This window comes from Heterodontus francisci, chromosome 13 (genome assembly GCF_036365525.1).
Source record: "Heterodontus francisci isolate sHetFra1 chromosome 13, sHetFra1.hap1, whole genome shotgun sequence".
NCBI classification, from domain to species: domain Eukaryota; kingdom Metazoa; phylum Chordata; class Chondrichthyes; order Heterodontiformes; family Heterodontidae; genus Heterodontus; species Heterodontus francisci.
In genome coordinates, this window is record NC_090383.1 from 91,047,725 (window position 1) to 91,070,681 (window position 22,957).

At 43.9% G+C, this 22,957-nt stretch overlaps 1 protein-coding gene across 6 annotated transcripts in view; it reads left to right on the top strand.

Annotated features, from left to right (window-relative positions):
* Positions 1 to 22,957, top strand: part of plekhh2 (pleckstrin homology domain containing, family H (with MyTH4 domain) member 2) — a 220,935-nt gene that overhangs the window by 115,161 nt on the left and 82,817 nt on the right. For all 6 annotated transcript variants that reach the window (XR_010976258.1, XR_010976259.1, XR_010976260.1 and 3 more), the window contains 4 exons: positions 5,119 to 5,202; positions 6,180 to 6,261; positions 16,200 to 16,361; positions 18,178 to 19,163. Coding sequence is in view for 3 of the 6 variants with exons in the window: in XM_068045177.1 (XP_067901278.1) it covers positions 5,119 to 5,202; positions 6,180 to 6,261; positions 16,200 to 16,361; positions 18,178 to 19,163 (1,314 nt within the window). In the remaining 3 variants the exon portion in view is untranslated. The remainder of the gene's footprint in view (positions 1 to 5,118; positions 5,203 to 6,179; positions 6,262 to 16,199; positions 16,362 to 18,177; positions 19,164 to 22,957) is intronic.

Genomic DNA, 22,957 nt, shown 5'->3' on the forward strand with positions numbered 1-22,957 from the left:
TGCCAGATTTCCCAAGGCTCGGGAAACCTGGCCAACCAATGTTAAAGCTGGAAGGTGGATAAAATCTGAGGCACACAACCTCATTATAGCTGCCCGCCTCCCAGGAACAGGTTGATTGCCTGCCTGCCACCCGCCCACCCACCAAACCCAACAACTGGCCTTTCTCTATTCTCTGTTTATACGGAAAGTGGGCAGGTTTGAGATGGTTTGGACTTGGATTTGAGATTTTAACATTTTTTAGATCCCACCCAACCCAAAACTACCTGTTTTTTGGGGTTAAAATTATCCCATGGGTTGTTTATACCAGGTCTTAAACGAAACTTTCCATTTTGCAGCTTTAACTTTCCAGAGCTTAATGAGCACAAAAATGAAACCACTTTCTTTTCACCTCTGGGATGTAAACATCCTAAACAAATTGATTTTGGTAGTCTCAACTAGGGCCCTGGTTTGATGTCGGCCTACATTAATTGCACTAAATTAGCAGTTTCCCTGCTGTATTCAGGTGTTCTGTGAGGTTTATTTTAATCTGTGTGAAGTGGCCAAGTGTTCCATTTCCAAATCTCTCATGTGAATAAGAACAAAAATAAAAATTTCAAAAAATTACAGTGGAACACAGGCAGTTACAGACAACAAATTGCAAATCTTGGCCTGACCAACAGGGGGAGGCATTGGGTGGAGAAAATAGATCCTTCTGAAAATAGGAGGTAAAATTGGTTTTGAGTTTTTCCATGAACTCAAACCAAGAACCATGTTCACTCTGCCAGAGTGTTCGTGTGAGCCTTAAAAATATATATATCTAGGGATACTTACTTTACAAATTTGATGAGGCTTATTTAAACATTTTCTTTGGGCCTCCTTATCTCGAGAGACAATGGATACGCGCCTGGAGGTGGTCAGTGGTTTGTGAAGCAGCGCCTGGAGTGGCTATAAAGGCCAATTCTGGAGTGACAGGCTCTTCCACAGGTGCTGCAGAGAAATTTGTTTGTTGGGGCTGTTGCACAGTTGGCTCTCCCCTTGCGCCTCTGTCTTTTTTCCTGCCAACTACTAAGTCTCTTCGACTCGCCACAATTTAGCCCTGTCTTTATGGCTGCCCGCCAGCTCTGGCGAATGCTGGCAACTGACTCCCACGACTTGTGATCAATGTCACACGATTTCATGTCGCGTTTGCAGACGTCTTTATAACGGAGACATGGACGGCCGGTGGGTCTGATACCAGTGGCGAGCTCGCTGTACAATGTGTCTTTGGGGATCCTGCCATCTTCCATGCGGCTCACATGGCCAAGCCATCTCAAGCGCCGCTGACTCAGTAGTGTGTATAAGCTGGGGATGTTGGCCGCTTCAAGGACTTCTGTGTTGGAGATATAGTCCTGCCACCTGATGCCAAGTATTCTCCGAAGGCAGCGAAGATGGAATGAATTGAGAGGTCGCTCTTGGCTGGCATACGTTGTCCAGGCCTCGCTGCCGTAGAGCAAGGTACTGAGGACACAGGCCTGATACACTCGGACTTTTGTGTTCCGTGTCAGTGCGCCATTAAAATGGCAATTTTAACCCAGGAACTGGGTCGTAGCAGAGTTAAAATTGCTTCAGGAGACTTCCTGCTTGTTTCATAATTGCACAGTTCTTTGTGTCTCAGGCACTCACCAGAAACCTCATGAACATACAGAAAAATATGGGCCCAGAAATTTGGGTGGGCCCATTTTTGAGTCAGTGCCCTGTGCAAGAATGGACAGGTCCGAGGAGCCCTAGATATTGGGCCTTGGATCTTATTACAATGAAGCCAGTATTGCAGAGGAGCCCTTCAGGTAGAAGGAACAAAGATTGGGCCACTGCTAGCGCCACAGCGGCCGTCATGAAGGATCATGGGGCTCAATGAGTTTGCGGGCCCCACAGGAATGTGAATCAATGTTGCAGCAGGGAGCTGAAACAGGCATTAAGTCCCTTATTCGCATGTGCAAACAGCCCAGTGCTTGTTTCAGGCATGGTTAAATTACACCTTTAGTTTATCTTTACCCAAAATGATGGGGGCACACTTCTTGTCTGCTGTTTTGAGGCCTTGGAAGGCTACTACACAATCCAGTTTCTAGGCAATTACATTTTTTGTGCCCTATAAATTTCAACATGCAAAAACTGATGTTCTGCCCAGCCTTAAACCCATTGAGTAAAGCTTAGTAGGATTAGTTTCCAAGGGACCTTTGGAAGCAATATTTAAAGGGGAATTCACCTGCAAACACTCAGATCATAGGCAACAGTTTGCTGTTGCCTTTTTTGAATTTATGCAGAAGAGTTTGCCTTGGTGATTGCGTCCCACAAATGACAGAAATTGGACCAGTTAGGAGACAACATGTGGGGGGCTGGGGAGGGGCAGCTGGTGGTGCTACTCGAAGAAAACCTTACTTGTGCATATGGTGTACAGGTCTGCAGCGGGTTACTTGTATTTGTTTGAGGAACAATGCATGAGAAGTCCGGGTTCCTCCAGACAGGTTGTCATTGAGCTCTACAGCCTCCCGCAAGAAGATGTACTCCCTGCTGGGCCAGGTGGCCACGTTTTGCCTTTGTCAGTGAAAGTCACCACCACCCTATAGTGGACATTTCTCAAATCCCTTAATCGACAGTTCATAAATGCATTAATCAGGTCATTAATGATGTCTTTGCCAGTGGCAATCACTAAATTACTTTCCCGATGGAACGTACCAATCAGAATGAAAAGGCTCTGGAGTTTGCTGCAGTGGTTAGCCCACCTCGTGTGCAGGAGTCACAGACGGTACATGTGTAACCATTAGAATATCAGGAAACCAGCCAGGAGCATTTGTAAACAGGAAAGGATTTCATTCCATCATTGAACAGCTGGTCAGTGATCACTGCCATAGAATAATGCAGGTCTGGGCCAAGTTTCCATGCAACTGTCATGATTCCCTCATTCTGCTCCAGCAAACCATTCCCCCAATGTCACAAAACATTACAGGCTGGGTGCAAGGGGTCAAAGGCCACCCCATCACAAATAGCTTCATTATCCCAGAATGTCTGCAGAGATGAGGTACAAACTGGAGCCATGGGACCACCAAGATGTTGATCAAACATACAGTTGAGCTCCTGAAACCAATGGTTTAAATCCCTGAATAGGTCTGGAGAGTTGATTGCGGCACTTCAGCTAACCTGCTCATTACCCTTGATTGATTTTTCCCGCTCAAACCCAGAGGCTTTAAGGCACATAGTAATACCCATGCTGCCAACCCCGTTGATCTGTGTGACTCAGTTGTATGCTCGTTTTACCAGCTGAGTTTTCAGAGAACTTTAATTCTGTTTTAATGACAAATGGAGATAGGGATTAAACGATGTTAAACAGCACTTGCAAATTAAAGACATGTTCAGGTTTCAGGGATGAATAATGTAGTTAAACTGAATTCTGAAGCACAACTGACTCAAATTAAAATGAAATAATTGTTACGACCCAGTGAGAAAGAGGTCTAGGGTTCCCTTTTAGCCTTCACCTGGTCTTACCCTAACAGAGTTTAATTTTAAGCACACCATTTTTTTAGCTCCCTCTTGGTGAATCCTTGTTCACTGCTTTCCAATTATAAGGCAAAGAAACCAGCACAAACAGGCTTTCTAAGGTTTAAAGAAAAGAAGGTTGAAATTTATTAAACTTAAACACTAATTTGGTTTTTCGCCTACGGATACAAGACGTGCCCACATTAGCATGCATACACGATACACACATGCAAATAGAGACAGAAAAGAGCAGAAGAAATAAAGTGGAAAAAGTTTGAGGCAATATCTGAAGAGTTTTTGTTACAGTTCTTCGAGCTCACTGTAGAGTCCTTGATTGTAGGTAGATCTTGCTTTTCGTTGGGGCCCAGTATTCTTCTTAAACCTTGTTCGCTGTAGGAGACTTTTCTCTCTTGGGGTTCATGTGACTTCAGTGAATTCAGAGGCCTGTGAGTAAGAGATGGGAGCAGACAGGAGCAAACAGCTTTTCTGAGTTCAAACTCTCTGGAGCTAATTCAAAAGATCCTGGAGCAGCCAGTTAGTCATGTGACTAGCTAGTCTAACCAGTTCTGGATTGTATCACCTTAGCAGTCTCTGGAATGCTCCTCTTACACACAATACCTGGTGATCAAGGTCCATTGTGGGTTGAGTGTGTCAGGGAAAGGTCTTTTGTCCTTCCAAACACCGTCTGTTAATATGCAAATATCTTTTTCCAGCCACGGCTGATCTGTTTAACGAGTCATTTTCTCGCTCCAGCAACAGTTTAAAATCAATGTTCATGACAAAATTAATGTGCCTCATTCTTGGCAGGTGGGGGCCTAGCATGACATAATATACATATATTTTCTACCATAGTCTAGTGGAAGGGAGATACATAATTTCACACCTCATAAGCCCACCCAGCTCTAGGTCTGAACCCCTGGGGTTTAAGCAAGCTTGTGCTGCTAAATAGCTATTTATTCCTGTATATGCTGTTTAGCGTAATTAAAGGTAGATGGGTGAAACTGCTTCTTAGTCTAGCTTTGTCTTATGCTAAAGGGTATACAGCATATAGATTGAAATTACAGTGGTTCTTGACTCCTGTTCCTTTGCTATAATCAACATTGCTGCAGATTGCCCCATGGCTTTGTAATTTAGTGAAAGGTATCTGTTCTGTACAGTTGTTTCATTCCCACCAAGGAACTTGAGTAAGCAACCGTGCTATTTGAGTTACCTACTTCAGTTATAAAAGCTAGGACTGGAACATTTGTGATCTAAGTGAACTCTATCTTAGTTTGATTAGCATTCAAGCGAGCATCCATATGTGCAATGTGGAGCTTTTCTACTCTGATAAATTCTCAAAAAACACACTTTCCACCCAGATTTTTATACACAATATAGTCATTTAAAAGATTTCTGCAGATTAATATAGCATATTCTAAAGATATTACAACAGACCAATACCACCATACTATGCACAGATTCCATCATGCCCCACAAACATTTGGCTTGTACTCCCTTGTGTATGTTCATATGAAATAACCCGTGCCTGTTTGAGGTTTTCTATTTTACCTTTGCTACTATCCATGTGTTCTGTTGCACTGAAATGTTTACATATTTACAGAAGGTTGACAATAAATCTTTGGGTTTCAGAAGCATCTACGAATACAGGAGGCCAAAATAATAGAAGAGAAAGCAGCTAGAATCAAGGATTGGGTGACAGTGAAACTGCAGGAGGTACCTAAGTGTTGCTGCATATTTAATGGAAAGGTTGGGCACTGTATATTGAATTATTTGTGCCATTAAAGTTCTGTATTTGATCAAACACTCAAGAAGCTCGATACCATCCAGGACAAAGCAACCCGCTTGATCGGCACCTATCCACAAGCATTCACTCCCTCCACCACCGACACAGAGTAGCAGCAGTGTGTACCATCTACAAGATGAACTGCAGCAACACACCAAGGCTCCTTAGACAGCACCTTCCAAACCCGCGATCTCTACCACCTAGAAGGACAAGGGCAGCAGATGCATGGGAACACCACCACCTGCAAGTTCCTCTCCAAGCCACACACTATCCTGACTTGGAACTGTATCACCATTCCTTCACTGTCGTTGGGTCAAAATCCTGGAGCTCCCTTCCTAACAGCACTGTAGGTGTACCTACCCCACGTGGACTGCAGCGGTTCAAGAAGGCAGCTCACCACCTTCTCAAGGGCAATTAGGGATGGGCAATAAATGCTGGCTTAGCCGCAACACCTACATCCCATGAATGAATAAAAAATAATTCTTACCTTTTCTTTTTTGAGCTGCATAGCACATTTACAAATTTTTTAAGCTGCTCTGTTTTGGAAATAGTACTCCAAACTGCTCATTATAAAATTGTAAACTTTTGTTAAGCAAAAATCCTCCCAAAAAGTTTATATAACTTCACATTAGCAAAAGTTATGTGTGACTTATGTGACATTTCACATGAACTTATGTTATTGTTTTCTATTCAGGAGGCTACATCTATTGATGGAAGCATATCTAGAATATAATTGTATTTCCAATTTTAGTGATCCAGAAGAATAAAGTTAAATTAATGTTATGCAATGTAATTTTTGATGAGCATTTTTGGTAAACCAGATGTTCTTAGCTTAATTTTCTGTGTTTTTAATGTAGAGTGATATATACGATTTGATATCACATTAATATCCTGTCTTTGCTCATAGCTTGAAACTGAAAATCAGAATTTCAAATTTACCAACCAGCAACAGGTAGAACACATTCAGACCCTTCAGACCAAGATACAAGGTAAGAGCCAAGTTCTTCCAACTTATGAATGATTCACTGAATATATTCATCAGTCTACTCTATATCAATACCAGTATATTATAACAGGAGGGCAATTACTCCACATGAGTGGATCATGTCTGTTTCCCCTCAGTTCTGTACTCAAATTGAAGGCTGGAATTCTCCTCAATCCAAATTATGCAGAAATTAAGCCAATATTTATGCCCGTTTTTATGCCAATCTTGCCTGTGGAGTTATAAAAGCAAAATACTGCGGATGCTGGAAATCTGAAATAAAAACAAGAAATGCTGGAACCACTCAGCAGGTCTGGCAGCATCTGTGGAAAGAGAAGCAGAGTTACCGTTTCGGGTCAGTGACCCTTCTTCGGAACTGACAAATATTAAAAATGTCACAGGTGCCTGTGGAGTTCATTTCCTGACATAGGAATGTAAAAACCGCCAGAAAACAAGTGCAAATGCAGCGCCACCAATATAATGCGCTGCTGTCTTTTACCCTCTAAAACCCTCTTCCTTCTGCTCTTTCTCTTCCTCTTCCATCATTATGAAGAACAGGGATATTCCCATTGGGAAGGCCATTCTAGCTGTTTCGTCCTTCTAAATGGAGGAGGATGAGAGTCCGAAAACTTTTGGGCACAGTAAGATTGACAGCACTTTATTTAAGTGTAGTGCCTCATTCACATACATTCTGGGATACTAGGTGGCAGGGGGATGTGAACCTGAGAGTAGATTCAGAAGAGAGAAAAGTAAAGTTGGAAATGGAAGGGGAAAACGAATAGCGTGTTTGGAAGGCAGAGGAAACAAAGGCTAGAAAATAGACTGAGACATGGCTGAAAGGAGGGCAGTAATGGCAGCTCAACATTCCTGGTTACAAGGTTTTCAGATGAGATAGAGAGGAGCATAAAAAGGAAAGGGGTCGTTATTTTGATTAAAGAAATAATTATAGCTGTGAGCAGGGATTATATGGTAGAAGGATCAAATAAGGTCATATGGGTTGCACTAAAGAACAAAAAAGGGGCAATCACTCGACTGGGAGTGTACTATAGACCCCAAACAGTCAGTGAGATAGAAGAGAAAATATGTCGGCAAATCTCTAAGCAATGCAAACACAATAGGACTGTAATAGTGGGGGATTTCAACTACCCTAATGTTAACTGGGATAGAATTATTATGAAAGGCAGTATAGGTAGGTGGTAGGGAAATATAGGGACAGGTGGGGATGTGGTAGTATTATGGAATTAGTGTAGGATTAGATTAGATTAGATTAGAGATACAGCACTGAAACAGGCCCTTCAGCCCACCGGGTCTGTGCCGAACATCAACCACCCATTTATACTAATCCTACACTAATCCCATATTCCTACCAAACATCCCCACGTGTTCCTATATTTCCCTACCACCTACCTATACTAGTGACAATTTATAATGGCCAATTTACCTATAAACCTGCAAGTCTTTTTGGCTTGTGGGAGGAAACCGGAGCACCCGGAGAAAACCCACGCAGACACAGGGAGAACTTGCAAACTCCACACAGGCAGTACCCAGAATCGAACCCGGGTCCCTGGAGCTGTGAGGCTGCAGTGCTAACCACTGCGCCACTGTGCCGCCCTTAGTGTAAATGGGCGGTTGGTGGTTGGCACAGACTCGGTGGGCCGAAGGGCCTGTTTCAGTGCTGTATCTCTAAACTAAAATCCTTAAATGCATTCAGGAGAACTTTTTTAGCCAGTACATAACAAGCCCAAAAAGAGAGGCGGAGGTTCTAGACTTGGGTATTAGGGAATGAAATAAAAACAAGAAATGCTGGAACCACTCAGCAGGTCTGGCAGCATCTGTGGAAAGAGAAGCAGAGTTAACGTTTCAAGTTTGTGACCTTTCATCAAAACTGGCAAAGGTTAGAAATGTAATAGGTTTTAAGCAAGTGAAGTGGGGGTTGGGGGGGGAAGAGAAAAAAAGGGGTGTGTGATAGAGTAGAGGGCAGGAGAGATTAAATGACAAAGGTGTCATGGGACAAACACAAAGGGAGTGCTTAATGGCATCTTTTGGGCCTCCTTATCTCGAGAGACAATGGATACGCACCTGGAGGTGGTCAGTGGTTTGTGAAGCAGCGCCTGGAGTGGCTATAAAGGCCAATTCTGGCATGGTGAAAGACAAAGCATTAGTCCAGAGAGAGTGTTAATGACAGAATAATAGACAGCTCTGTCCAAAAGCACAAACATGAAAAACCGAATTTAAGGCAGGCACATGGTTTAAAATAAAATAATAATAAAAAAGACCAGTGATGCTCTGAAATTATTGAGCTCAATGTTGAGTCCAGAAGGCTATAGAGCGCCTAATTAGAAAATGGGGGGGGGGGTGTCCCTCATTAAAAGGCACTTAGTGCCTGAACAAGAGACATGGCATCGGGAAAGGAGGGGGGGTGTTCCCCCTGACAGCCAGCCCCCCTGCCCTTCCTTCCTACTTCCTTACACCCCCATGGCCCCCACCCCACGAGACCCCTCCTGCCCTGACCTACCTGTGAACTGGGTCCAGTGCCACTCCTAGGCTTTGGGCACTGCTCAGTTAAAGAGCTGCCGGCCTCTGATTGGCTGGCAGTTCTCTGAGGGTGGGACTTCCATCACCGGGGTCCTTGATGCTGTGGAAGACCTGCCACTATCCACTTTAGTGCCTATTTGGCAACCCCCCCCACCCCTGACAGAAGGGGCAATGTGGGATTCTTGCCTGTACTTTTGCCAAAGGCAAAAAACTGTCACCCAGTTAAAATCCTGGCCATGATGAATATTTGCGTCTGTTTTCTCAAAAGAGAGGGATGATACAGACATTGCAATCAGGGAGGAGGAGTGTGAAATATTAGATGAAATTAACAAACAAGTGGCCTAGCATCGTGTTTGCCGCCCAATTATCAGCAGCGGATGTGGGAAAGAGGCGGGACACAGGCAGCAGCGGCCCCGATTTAAAGGGCGAGCAGCAGCCATTGCTGTGGTTACCATTTGTCCCCATGGAGCAAGGAGTAGCTGAGCAGGGGGCAGTGGGCAGGGAAGGTACCTGTGTCAGGACAGCCCCCCGTTTTACTGATGACTCACTGGAGGTGCTGCTGGAGACAGTGACTGAAGGAGAAACATCCTGTTCCCTGCCAGAGGAATCAGAAAGCCTTAAATGCTGACCAAGAAGGCGTGGGTGGAGGTGATTTGTGAGGTCAGCAGAGGAGTGGTGAAGAGGAACTGGGTCCAGTGCAGGAAAAGTTTCAATGACCTGCTTAGGTCTGGCAGGTTGAGTCCAAAGAAAGACCCAGATTGCATGCTTCCTGGTCAGCAGTCACCAGGGTGCAAAAGAGAGGGGCATCCTGAGGGCACAGAGAGTTCTCCTGACCATGGGAGAGATGGGTGCTCAGCAGCCCTGATGACCCATAAGCAAAGGTCAGAACCCTAGCGCTGTTGGACAGGAGGCTGGAGTGCAGACTGTTGCAACTTTCCATTCGCATAAGATGTGAATAGTGAGGGAGAGAGGCCTTGTCCTAACAGCAACTTTTTTCACCCTGCAGGCCAATTGGGAGATGAATGGCAGGGAGAGTGAGAGGGCACATCTGGATGATGGGGTGTCCCAGGTTGCGCCATTGACACATTTTGAGGAGCTGGCCCTTGGTGTGGCAAAAGTGGCAAGCCACGGGGATGCTGGAGACAAAAAAACAGGAGTCCACTGTAGACAGGCTGATAAGATCTCAACACCTCCAGGTTCCGGGGATGCATGGCAATGCTCCCCAAACAATGAGCTGACAATGCATAAGCTGTCATCTCATTATTTTAATCAGCGGAAGCATCTGTTGATTGCTCAATCATTCATCACCACCTTCTGTTACATCTCCTACAGGGCCAGCTGCAGAGGGGCAAAATCTGCACCATCACATCTTTCTTGTGCATCTGCCACCAGCCTAGATACTCACACTTTGGTAGGTCCCCACGTGTTATTAGTGAAGGTGGCAGAGGGTGAAGAACAGATCACATCAGAGCAGGAGTATACGGGGGAGGCAGAGTTGACTGTGGCCAGTCCCCCTTGGAGGATGGAGGACAGGCGAGGGCCTGCTCAGCAGGGTGGAGATGTGGAACCTAGGGAGTCACGAAACAGGCAGCTCTACATGCAGAACCAGCATGTGATGTGTGCCCACATGTTGTAATTACTTGAGGCACTGCGGAGTCTTGGGATGAGAATGAAGGAGTCCATTTGTCTCATGTGCTCCATAATGTCTCAGTGCTTTGAGTGTATGAGTTCCTCCATTGAGAGAGTAACTCAGAGCATCACTGAGTGGATGTAGGAGCAGCACACTGGCATGCACAGAATGCATGCTGCAGTCAGTAGCATTGACTGGTCAGTGGCGCAATGAAGCATGGAGTGCATGCCAGCTGCACCCCAGCTGGTGTTTCCCACTAGCAATCAAGGACACCATGAAAGGGCTGAGGCGCAACAGATGGTGATGAGGGGCTGCCCCCCACAGGGCTCCGTCATCCTCATCCACCTCCATGGCCCTGCTGATAGGCGAAGCATCTGTGAAGTCGTGCCCTGTGAGAGAGGCTGCCCCTGCAATGATGCTGGTGCAGCAGCCTTTGGAGGTGCCCCTCTGGCACTTCCACGCCAAGGCTGAGGGCCTTGGGCAACATAATCCCAGACAGGCATGAGCAGGCAGTTTGCCTCCACCTCATACTCAGCCACAGGGGAAGCACCACTTAGGAGTGGTTGTGAGCACAGGATACTGCATCAGTAATGTCACTTTGTGGATCACTTGGATGTAAATGTGGTAAATAATATCACACTGTAATTCAATAAAGCACTGGGCATGTTGTTACACTAAGACAAATTTGTGCATCCTCATTTCATCATGGTGAAAGACAAGGGAAGGGGAAATGAGGGTTAGCAAAGTAAAGGAGTGTGTTGGGGAAGAGGGTATATCAGGTGGAGAATCTGGAGGCTTGCAGTGATTATACCATTGGAAGGATGCTGACTTTTGCTGTTAATAGATGCTTGCTCTCAATCAAATGAAAGAGAATCTCCTCTCCAAATGTCCTGCAGACTGAGTATTGCTCAGGTGAAATGTGGCTGGATCAGAGTGGTCCTGGCATCTCTGCCATCCTGATGAGTGCTCCGCCTCCTAAGTCTACCACGGTGACATCCCTGCAAGGCCTGGTGACCATTTTCCTGTTCTCCTTCAGCCTCCTCCTTGTCCTCATCGTCTTCCCCCTCCAAGGAGCTGTGCCATTTCAGCACTTCTCCCTCTTCAAGTCCACACCCATCTGGAGGGCCATGTTATGATGTACTCAGCAGGCCACCAGAATGCACGAGACCCTTGAGGTTGTGTATTGGAGGGTGCCACCCAAATAGTCAACACATTTGAACCTCATCTTCAGGAGGCTGCTTACTGAAGACCTTTGTGCTCAAGTGGCATCGGTTGTAGTGTCTCTCAGCCTCCTTGGCGGGATAAAGCCCCGGAGTCATCAACCTTCTCCTCATGGGAAAAGCCTTATCCGCTAACAGCCATCCACAGATTTCTGATGACTCCATGCAGAGCTACGCCACCTGCGATTGCTGAAGAATGAAGGCGTCATGGCAGCTTCCAGGATAGTGTGCACGCACTTGCATGAAGCTCTTGCTGTGGTCGCAGACCAGCTGAACATTTAAGGAGTGGTATCCCTCCCTACCTGTTGAGGAATTTCCCTGGCTGGTCAGTCAGTTCTTGATGACCACATGGGTGCAATCGATGATTCGCTGCACATAGGCAAATCCCACTGCCCTCTGAACCTGAGTGCTGCTATACATCTGGAATTCAATGTAACCCCCTGCCCTCTCGAACAGAGCATCCATTAGCTCTGTGATACAATGATGTGCTGCTGCCTGCAAGATGCCACCAATGTCTGCTGCCCCAGCATGGAAGGACCCAGTTGCCAAAAAGTGCAAGGCCACTGACTTTTACAGCCATGGGAAGGGCATGGTGACAGTTCCTGTGAGCCCTCGGATGACCCTCAACGAGGGCACACAAGTAAGTAACCATTTGCCTGGAAACGCGCAGCCTTCTGCAGCACTGACACTCTAACATGCCCAGGTAGCTTCTCCTTTGGTGGTACACCCTCTGCTGAGGGTATCACCTTCATTTCCTTCCTGCCCCTTGTTCCTTACCCCTGCACTCTGTTGCCTAAGGGTCTGCCTCTGCATCTGAAAATGCTGCACCTCATCGCTAGGCTATCCTATCCCAGAGTAGCTTAATCCCATTTTCTGGTTTGTCCTTCCTTTCTGTTGGAATGTGCAGTATTCCTGAACCCCACCTCATGAACCCGTGAGGCCCGTAAGCAGAGGGGACTGTTCACAACCTCACCCCACCCTTGTCAAGAGTGAGGAGATATGACAGATAATTCTCCTGACTGTACAACTGGTTGCCTGTGATTGAGGGCCTTTTCTGAGCCTTCCCTTTTTGATGGACCCTCTTGCTGTTGTCCTGCCATTCTGACTGGCATCCCACTTTATTTGTGCCTCCTCCTTCCTGTCGTGGTTCAGACCCTGCATGGTTCTCATGCCTCCAAAAGAAAGTTCAAAACTGGCTGTCATGCAACCCCACCCCCCTCCCCCCCAGCTGCCAAGAATGAAGCACATTAATTTTGTCATATGAACATTGATTTGAAAACTGTTGCTGAAGTGAAGAAAGGACTTGTTTAAAAAAGAAATCACCCGGCCCGTGGCTGTAAAGACATTTGCATAATGACAGACTGTGCTTGTGGAGACAAAGGGATCACTTCCCTTGTCCAATTTAACCCACAATGGACTTTGAGGACCAGACATTGAAGCTGAGGGAGTTCAAATTTCAGGATGACTGCTGGGATGGCCAAATCCACAAACCGATGTGGTCAGACCAGCTGGTCATGTGACTAGCCTGCTTGGCAACCTGGTTTTTCTGAATTGTACAAAGAGTTTTTGAACAGGGAGACTGCAGTATGCTCCTGGACTGAAGAAGACCTCTCGGGTCTGGCTCTCTTTCTCATGGAACTCCAGATCCACTGAAGACACATGAACCCAAAGAGAGAAAGGTCTCCTACAGCGAACAAGGTTTAAGAAGAATACTGGGCCCCAACAAAGAGCAAGATCTGCCTACAATTAAGGACACTTCAGTGAGCTCGAAGAACCGTAACAAAAACCCTCTTCAGAGATTGCCTCAAACTTTTCCACTTTATTTTCGTCTGCCCTTTTCTTTCTCTATCTGCACATGTGTATCGTGTATGCATGCTAGCGTGGGCGCGTTGTGTATCCGTCGGCATTTACGGAATTAGAGTTTAAGTTTCAATAAAGTTCAACCTTTTGTCTTTAAGCCTAAGAAAACCTGTTTGGCTAGTTTCTCTGCCTTATAATTGGAAGTTAGTGAACAAGGATTCACTAAGGGGGAGCTAAAAACACGGTATCTTAAAAATAAAACCCTGTTACAGTAAGACCAGGTGAATGCTGAGAGGGAACCCTAGACCCTTTTCTCACCAGGTCCTCACACTGGCCCTTAACAAGCTGACAACAAGCTCATTAACTGACTTAACCGGCCATTTAGCAATCTCAGGTGGGTTAGCTCTTTCTGGCGGAACATTTTAAACTTTGAGCTTGTCAGTTTCGCCTCAGGAAACTGGCAGTGAGGTTCTGCAGGGTTCAGTACTAGGTCCATTGCTTTTTGTGGTATATATGATTGATTTGGACATGAATGTAGTGGTATGATTAAGAAGTTTGCAAACTATACAAAAATTGACTGTGTGATTGATAATGAAGAAGAAAGCTGTAGACTGCAAGAAAATATCAATGGACTCGTCAGATGGGTGGAGCAGTGGCAAATGGGGTTCAATCCAGAGACGTGTGAGGCAATGCATTTGGGGAAGACTAACAAGGCAAGGGAATACACAATAAATGGTAGGATACTGAGAATTGTAGAAGAACAGAGGGACCATGGAGTGCATGTCCACAGATCCCTGAAGGTGGGTGGATAGGTTGGTCAAGAGGTACATAGGATATTCACCTTTATTAGCTGAGGCATAGAATATAAGAGTTGGGCGTTATACTGGAACTGTATAAAACACTAGTCCACAGCTGGCATATTGCATGCAGTTCTGGTCGCCACATTATAGGAAAGATGTGATTGCACTAGAGAGGGTACAGAGGAGATTTATGAGGATGTTGCGTGGACTGGAAAATTTTAATTATGAGGAAAGATTGGACAGGCCAGGGTTGTTTTCTTTGGAGCCGAGGAGGCTGAGGGAAGGCCTAATTGAAGTATATAAAATTATGAAGGGTCTAGATAGAGTGGATAGGAAGACCCCATTCCCCTTGGTTGAGGGGTCCATAACCGGGGCATAGATTTAGGGTGAGGTAGGAGGTTTAGAGGGGATTCAAGGGGAAATTTTTTCAAGCAGAGGTGGATGGAGATCTGGAACTCATTGCCTGAAAGGGAGGTGGAGGCAGAAACCCTCATTACATTTAAAAAGTACTTGGATATGCACTTGAAGTGCTGTAACCTACAAGGCTATGGACCAAGAGCTGGAAAGTGGAATTAGGCTGGATGGCTTTCTCGGCCAGTTTTGACATGAAGGGCCGAATGGCCTCCTTCCGTGCTGTATATTTCTATGATTTCTATGATATGAGCTGGTAGTTCTGATGGAGCAAAGCTGTTCAAATCTGCGACAAAGGATTGTGATAACCACATCTCAGGAGTGACGCAGTCGATTGAGGAGATTCGCACCTAGTGATGTTTCAGCCTAAAACTGGTGTAAATTAGTTGCACACAAAACTTCTCCGGAAAAAATCCTACATCTCCACTCTAATGCATATCTACGCTGAAACTTTCCAGGAGGTTCTGGGCCGACATTTCAGTATTGTGTTGAGTATCCCTTTAATATCTTAACTTCCAACGTAACATTTTTCTTTGGCCTTAACTGCTCCTAATAAATATACACGTTCTGCCATGGTCCTCTTCTTTCTGCTTAAAGCTATGCTCATTATCTCCCCACACTATGGGGCAGCCACTTGTAGCATTTTCCAGTGCTGTCGGTGAAGACAAGCACAATCAGAGCTGCCGTTCGGCACCAATTGTAGGTGACAAATGTTGCTGTAAAGTGACGGTTCATTTAATACCCACTAAGACTCATCACATTTTTGTAGTTGGAAGCTAATCCGATGACTTCGACCTGTAATCATGTCTGATAACCCAAACTTAACAACCTGAGAAGTCAGTTTCATGGATCTAAGAGGTGGAATGCATGTTTGTACTGCTAAGTTACAGATAAATTCTCCAGTATAGCTATCGATTGAAATAGCCAAGATCACAAAGCAGATTACAGCACTGACTATTTCTCAAAAAGGTGCCTCATTTCTATTTTCTAAAAACACCAACATTATAAATAAAACTAAAGCACTTGGCTTGTCTATGACATAATCACATTAGGGTGAAGGATAAGCAGAATCACAAACTCTGTTCTGAAGTCACTTTCAATGTATTACCCCATCCCACTCCATATTTTGGAAAAAATATAAATACAAATATCATAGCAAGATGCATGAGCATGGTTTAGATTAGGATGTACAGTATAATTTCAGCCAGGTTGGCTCACTGACCTGTTCAGGCATGGCATTTTAGTATGTATTGATTGACAGCTGCACTCAAACTGCCAAACTTTGCTTGTTTTTATGATGCCCATTTTTCACATAGAAAAGCCCTCACAAGTTATGAGTGTACCAGTAAGGCCCTGCACTTACTTCCGCTGGGACAGACCAGCACCCCACAGGAGAGACACATCTCGTTTGGAGAACCTTTGGAGTAAAGGAAGCTTTGCTGTACATCATGATCCACTATTTCCACCAGAAATAAGATTACTTTTACGCTGCAGTCAGGAATCATCTAGAGTTATATTTAAATAACCAGTGCTTGTTGCTATCTTTCAGCCCTAACAGGGAGTCGAGGACAAAAGTCATCATCTGACTTAAACAAAACATCAGGGGAAGCACAACGGCTTAGCAGTCTGACTTTTGGATACTTTAAAGGAAACCCCAGAAGTCTCCAGCAGAATACACTAGAAGCTGGGTCAGTGGACATAAAGTTTACAGGTGGGTGGAATCCTCCTTAAATTACTGTAGAACATGCAATAATTTCCACCCTTCTCTCACCTTTACATGGTCCATCTCCGACACTTCCCTTCCCTTCCTCGACTTCTCTGTCTCCATCTCTGGGGATAGGCTGTCTACGAATATTCATTATAAGCCCACCGATTCCCACAGCTACCTCGACTACATTTCTTCACGCCCTGCCTCCTGCAAGGACTCCATTCCATTCTCCTAGTTTCTCTGTCTCCGACGCATCTGCTACGATGATGCAACCTTCCATGACAGCGCTTCTGATATGTCTTCCTTTTTCGTCAACCGAAGATTCCCCCCACTGTGGTTGACAGAGCCCTCAACCGTGTCCGGCCCATTTCCTACACCTCTACCCTCATCCCTTCCCCTCCCTTCCAGAACCGTGACAGGGTTCCCCTTGTCCTCACTTTCCATCCCACCAGCCTGCACATCCAAAGGGTCATCCTTCGCCATTTCCGCCACGTTCAGCGTGATGCCACTACCAAACGCATCTTCCCCTCCCCTGTCAGCATTCCAAAGGTATCATTCCCTCCGCGACACCCTAGTCCACTCCTCCATTATCCCCAACACCTCGTCCCCTTCCCACAGCATTTTCCCATGCAATCGCAGGAGGTGTAATACCTGCCCGTTCACCACCTCTGTCCTCACTATCCAAGGCCCCAAACACTCTTTTCAGGTGAAGCAGCGATTTATTTGTACTTCTTTCAATTTAGTATACTGTATTCGCTGCTCACGATGTGGTCTCCTCTACATTGGAGAGGCCAAACGCAGATTGGGTGACGGCTTTGCGGAACACCTCTGCTCAGTCCAAAAGCATGACCCTGAACTTGCGGTTGCTGGCTATTTCAACACCCCCACCTGCTCTCATGCCCACATATCTGTCCTGGGATTGTTGCAATGTTCCAGTGAACATCAACGCAAGCTTGAGGAACAGCAGCCTGCCGGACTGAACATTGAGTTCAGTAACTTCAGAGCATGACAGGCCTTCCTTTTTATTTTCAGCTTCTTTTTCTTTTTTCTTTTTTCTTTTGTATTTGTTCTATTTCATTTTGTTTCATCATTCATTTTTTTTACCATGTACCTAACCACTGCTTTTTTGTCATGTTTGTGCTTTGGGCCAGGTGTTCTATTTTTCTGTCAATTAACATCCTCTCTGCACTAACGCTTTGTCTTTCACCACATCATTAACATACCGTTTGCCTTTGCTCCATGACCTTCTAGTCAGTTATTCTCTGTAACCTTGTCCTATCAACACCTTTACTTTTGTTATATCTTGCCCCACCCTTTTTTTTTGCTTAAAACCTATTACATTTCTAGCCTCTGCCAGTTCTGAAACGTTAACTCTGCTTCTCTCTCCCCAATTGCTGCCAGACCTGCTGAGTATTTCCAGCATTTCTTGTTTTTATTTCAGACTTCCAGCATCTGCAGTATTTTGCTTTTATTATACAAAAAAGCTAGCTGTGTAGGCTAGAAACTTTTGATACATTTATAAGCATAAAAATTTTAAACAAGTGTTTCTCTTATGAAAATGAGTACAGACTTTCTCCATTTTATCTCTTTAAATGTTTTCATTCTAGAGACCTTTAAAAAAAAAAAAAAAATCCTTAGGGTGGTTTGTTTACAGTCTTTCCAGGAAATTCAAAAAGGCAATGTGGAGAAACTGAATTAAATGCACAGGGTTAGTTAACACAGCACACTGGTTGCCACTGTTTGTGATAAAGATCATTGATCTGTACTTGAGGTGGCCAACAAGAGTACATAATGTAACTTGTGTAATTACTTTTTTCAGAAAATGAAATGAACAAGAGGCCAGAAATGAATTCCATTCAAAATACTGAAAAAGATCAAAGGGGTTTCTTTCAAAACAACTGTGTACCTGAGCTACAAGGTAGAAAAGGACTTACTAGCCACCAGCTTTTGCCAAAAGAAGATACAGCTTTTATGTCTTTGAGTGATGGCAGTTCCGATGAAGAGAGAGAAAAACAGCTAAAATCCAAATGTTTGTCATATCTGTCCAATCACACGTCAGAAGGAGGCATCAGACTTAGTCACATTGGGAGTGACACTTATTTGACAGCATCTGATGACAGTAACTCTGCCTTCGATGATGAGGCTGTAGTAATTCACCAAGCTGAGCAAAAACTACCCTCACAAGGTGAAAATACTGAAACTCTACATGTAGTGGATCATTTTCCAAGCATAATAATGAACTCAAAAACACTGATTAAAAGAATGGATCATGATTGTTCCTCTGATGAGTTAAACAAGAAATTTGAATCTCAAAGGCTAGATTCTTCATCATCATCTAATGAAACAAATACTCCAAGCCTAATTCTAACATCTGCAGTTACACCGAAACATCTAACTCCTGCAACGGCCACCAGTACCCAGCCCATGCACTCCTTAACTGAGGCAAATTCATTCTCTAACTTAGCACCTCCAAAATTAAGGACTCCTAATGTATTTAGTGTAAGTGTGGCCAAAGCCAAGAAACATTTTAGCCAACCTCAATTAAGTACTGACCGTCTGTTTGGCAGAAACCGAAATGCTATTAGTATGGTGAGGCCAATGCGTCATGAAGAGACAGACATCGATATCAATGAAGATGAAAATGATATTCTGGAGAAAATGGAAACTGGCTATGATGAGGGAATGTTTTTGTATGATTTATCTGAAGACCAAATCGCAGAGGAGCAACCAGAAACAGTAGACACGACAGGCAAAGTTTGCAACAACAAGCCGCCAACACCTCCTCTGCACAGATTCCCTTCCTGGGTAATTCTTATTGTTTTGATGTAGTGATAAATAACAGCTAGTGCTTCAATTGTGGAATTAAAAATGTCAATAGATGTTTTGAAAAATTAAGTTGGCTTTTCTCTGACAGCTTTGACAATACAGCCCTCGTGATCTCAAAGATTTCAACTAACTTACATCAGATCAGACTGGTGTACTTACTCATGTTAGGTAATCTGAGCACACCATTGAAGTATTAGTCTATCGCGTAGTCAATATTTATGCTTGAAAAGCAGGATCTCACATGTACTCACACTTTGATAGAGGTGTTCAAAGTCATGAACAGCTTTGACAGAGTAAACCAGGAAAAACTGTTTTCAGTGGCAGAAGGGTTGGTAACCAGAGGACACGATTTAAAGTGTTTGGCAAACAAACCAGAGGTTGCATGAGAAGTAATTTACATAGCGATTTGTTGTAATCTAGAATACACTGACTGAAAGAGTTGTGGAAGCAGAATCAATACTAACTATCAAAAGGGAATTGGATAAATACTTGAAGGGAAAACATTTACAGGGCTATTGGGAAATAACAGGGGTGTGCTACCTGTCAAAGCGCTGGCTGAGGCAAGGTGGGCTGAATGGCTTCCTTCTGTGCTGTATCATTCTACGAACATATGAATTAGGAGAAGTAAGCCATTCGGCCCCTCGAACCTGCTCTGCCATTCAATAAGATCATGGCTGACCTGATTATAACCTCGACTCCACATTCCCACCTACCCCTGATAACCTTTCACCCCCTTGCTTATCAAGAATCTATCTACCTCCGCCGTAAAAATATTCAATGACCCCCGCCTCCACCACCTTCTGAGACAGAGTTCCAAAGTTGGACAATCCTCTGAGAGAAAAAAATTCTCCTCATCTCTGTCCTAAATGGGCGACCCCTAATTTTAAAACAGTGCCCCCTAGTTCTGGATCCACCCACAAAAGGTAACATCCTTTCCACATCCATCTTGTCAAGACCGTTCAGGATCTTATATACTTCAATCAAGTCTCCCCTCACTTCTAAACTCCAGTGAAAATAAGCCCAGTCTGTCCAACCTTTCCTCATAAGACAACCCGTTTATTCCAGGTATCAATCTAGTAAACCTCCTCTGAACTGCCTCCAAAGCATTTATCTCCTTCCTTAAATAAGAAGACCAAAACTGCACAAAGTATTCGAGATGTGGTCTCACCAGTGCCCTCTATAACTTAAGCATCACATCCTTACTTTTATTTTCAATTCTTCTCTTAATAAAGGATAGCATTCCATTAGCCTTATTTATGACTCGCTGTACCTGCATACTAACTTTTTGTGACTCATGCACTGGAACAACTAGATCCTTCTGCACCTCGAAATTCTGCAGTCTTTTTCCATTTAAGTAATACTCTGCTGTTTTATTCTTCCTGCCAAAGTGAGCAACTTCACATTTTCCCACATTATACTCCATCTGCCAGCGTTTTGCCCACTCGCTCAACCTATCTATATCGGTCTGCAACCTCCTTATGTCCTCTTCACTACATACTTTCCTACCTATCTTTGTGTCATCTGCAAATTTAACTAGCATGCTATTGCTCCCCTCATCTAAGTCATTGATATAAATTGTTGAGACCCAAGCACAGACCCCTGCGGGATTCCACTCATCATATCCTGCCAATCAGAAAAGGACCCATTTATGTATACTCTCTTTTCTGCCGGCCAGCCAATCTTCTATCCATGCTAATATGTTACCCTCTACACCATAAGCTCCTACTTTGTGCAATAACCTTTTATGTGGCACCTTGTCAAATGCCTTCTGGAAATCCAAGTACAATACATCAATGGGCCCCCCTTTATTCACAGCACATGTCACTCCTTCAAAGAACTCCAATAAATTGGTTAAATATGATTTCCCTTTCACAAAGCCATGCTGACTATTCCTGATTACCTTGAGTTTTTCTAAGTACCCAGCTATAGCCTCCTTAATGATCAATTCTAACACCTTCCCCACGACAGATGTCAAGCTAACTGGCCTATAGTTACCTGTTTTCTGTCTTCCACCCCTTCTCGAATAGAGGGGTTATATTTGCTACTTTCCAGTCTGATGGAACCTTTCCAGAATCCAGCGAATTTTGAAAAATTAACATCACGCATCTACTACCTCATTAGCCATCTCTTTTAAGACCCTAGGATGAAGCCCATCAGGACCCAGTGCCTTGTCGGTCCGCAGTTCCATCAGTTTGCTTAGTACCGTTTCCCTGGTGATTGTAACTTCACCAAGTTCCTCTCTTCCTTCCACCTCCTGATTTACAGCTATTACGGAATGTTTTTTGTATCCTCTGTAGTGAAGACAGTAGCAAATATTTGTTTATTTCATCTGCCATTTCCTTATTATTTACTATTAACGCCCCATTCTCACTCTCTAGAGGACCAACACTCACTCTTTTCCTTTTTAAATATCTGTAGAAACTCTTGCTATCTGTTTTTACATTTCTAGCTAGCTCCCTCTCATACTCTAATTTCTTTCTCCTGATTAACCTTTGAGTCATTCTCTGCTGCTCTTTATATTCTGACCAATCATCTGACCTGCCACTCATCTTTGCGCAATTATATGCTTTTTTTCTTAAGTGTGATGCTTTCCTTAACTAGTTAGACACAGATCGTGGGTCCTCCCCTTAGAAGTTTTCTTTATAGTAGGAATATACTTATTCTGAGTATTCTGAAATATCCCTTTAAACGTCTGCCACTGCTTTTCTATTGATCTATTTCCTAGCCTAGTAACCCAGTTCACTTCAGCTATCTCAGCTTTCATACCCACATAGGTGCCCTTATTTAAGTTTAAAATACTAGTCTTAGACCCATTCTTCTCTCTTTCAAACTGGATGTAAAATTCAATCATATTGTGGTCGCTGCTACCCAGAGGTGCCTTTACTCTGAGGTCATTAATTAATCCTGTCACATTACACAAAACTAAGTCTAACATAACCTGCTCTCAGGTTGGTTCCAGAACATGCTGCTCTAAGAAAATATCTTGAAAGCATTCTATGAACTCATCATCCATTCTATGATACTACTTACCATCTGGCATAGCGCAGCATATTCAGACAATAAACTCTACTTAAGTTTATACTGATCCTTTACATTACTGTATAATGAGAATGACGAATTACTTTTTCCCAGCTGGAAGAACCCAATATTCTGCGAGATCTCACATCATTTTATATCACTATTCAATGGCAGTAAAAAAAATAGCAGTGACACCAGAAAAGAACTACAAAAGTATACACATATTACAGACTATAATTAAATTACAGGGTTCAGATGACAAATAAACCACTGAAACTGTGCTTTTCTGTTTTCTGTTCTCACGTAAAGCAGTTGAATTTAAGGTCTCACAGACCTTAAGAGACCATGCAGTCTCTTCTATTTGGCTTGTCTGCCTGTTCAGCTACACTGCAGCCCATAGCTAAACCTTTACAATTCATTCTGGCTACATTAAACCTTAGTGAACAATTGCAGAACAGAGTTATTCTCCATTCTATTTTCCTCTCTGTTGTAAAGCATGGAGCTTCCCTTCAGTAATACAGCTGAAATGCACAAGGGATCACAGGTACAATCTGACATCCTGTGGCATACAATGTTGATGCTCCAACAAATTGAAGGAGAACCAGATAAATTGAGCCTCACTGAAATACACTTCAGCAAAGTCATCAAAAACATTCAAGCTTTGTGAATATACTTTAGTAATCCATCTGCTGTGCATTATGGCTTCTTCCAGCCTTCAAATGGGATCTGTCTATTGCTACGTTGGCAGGTGTTTA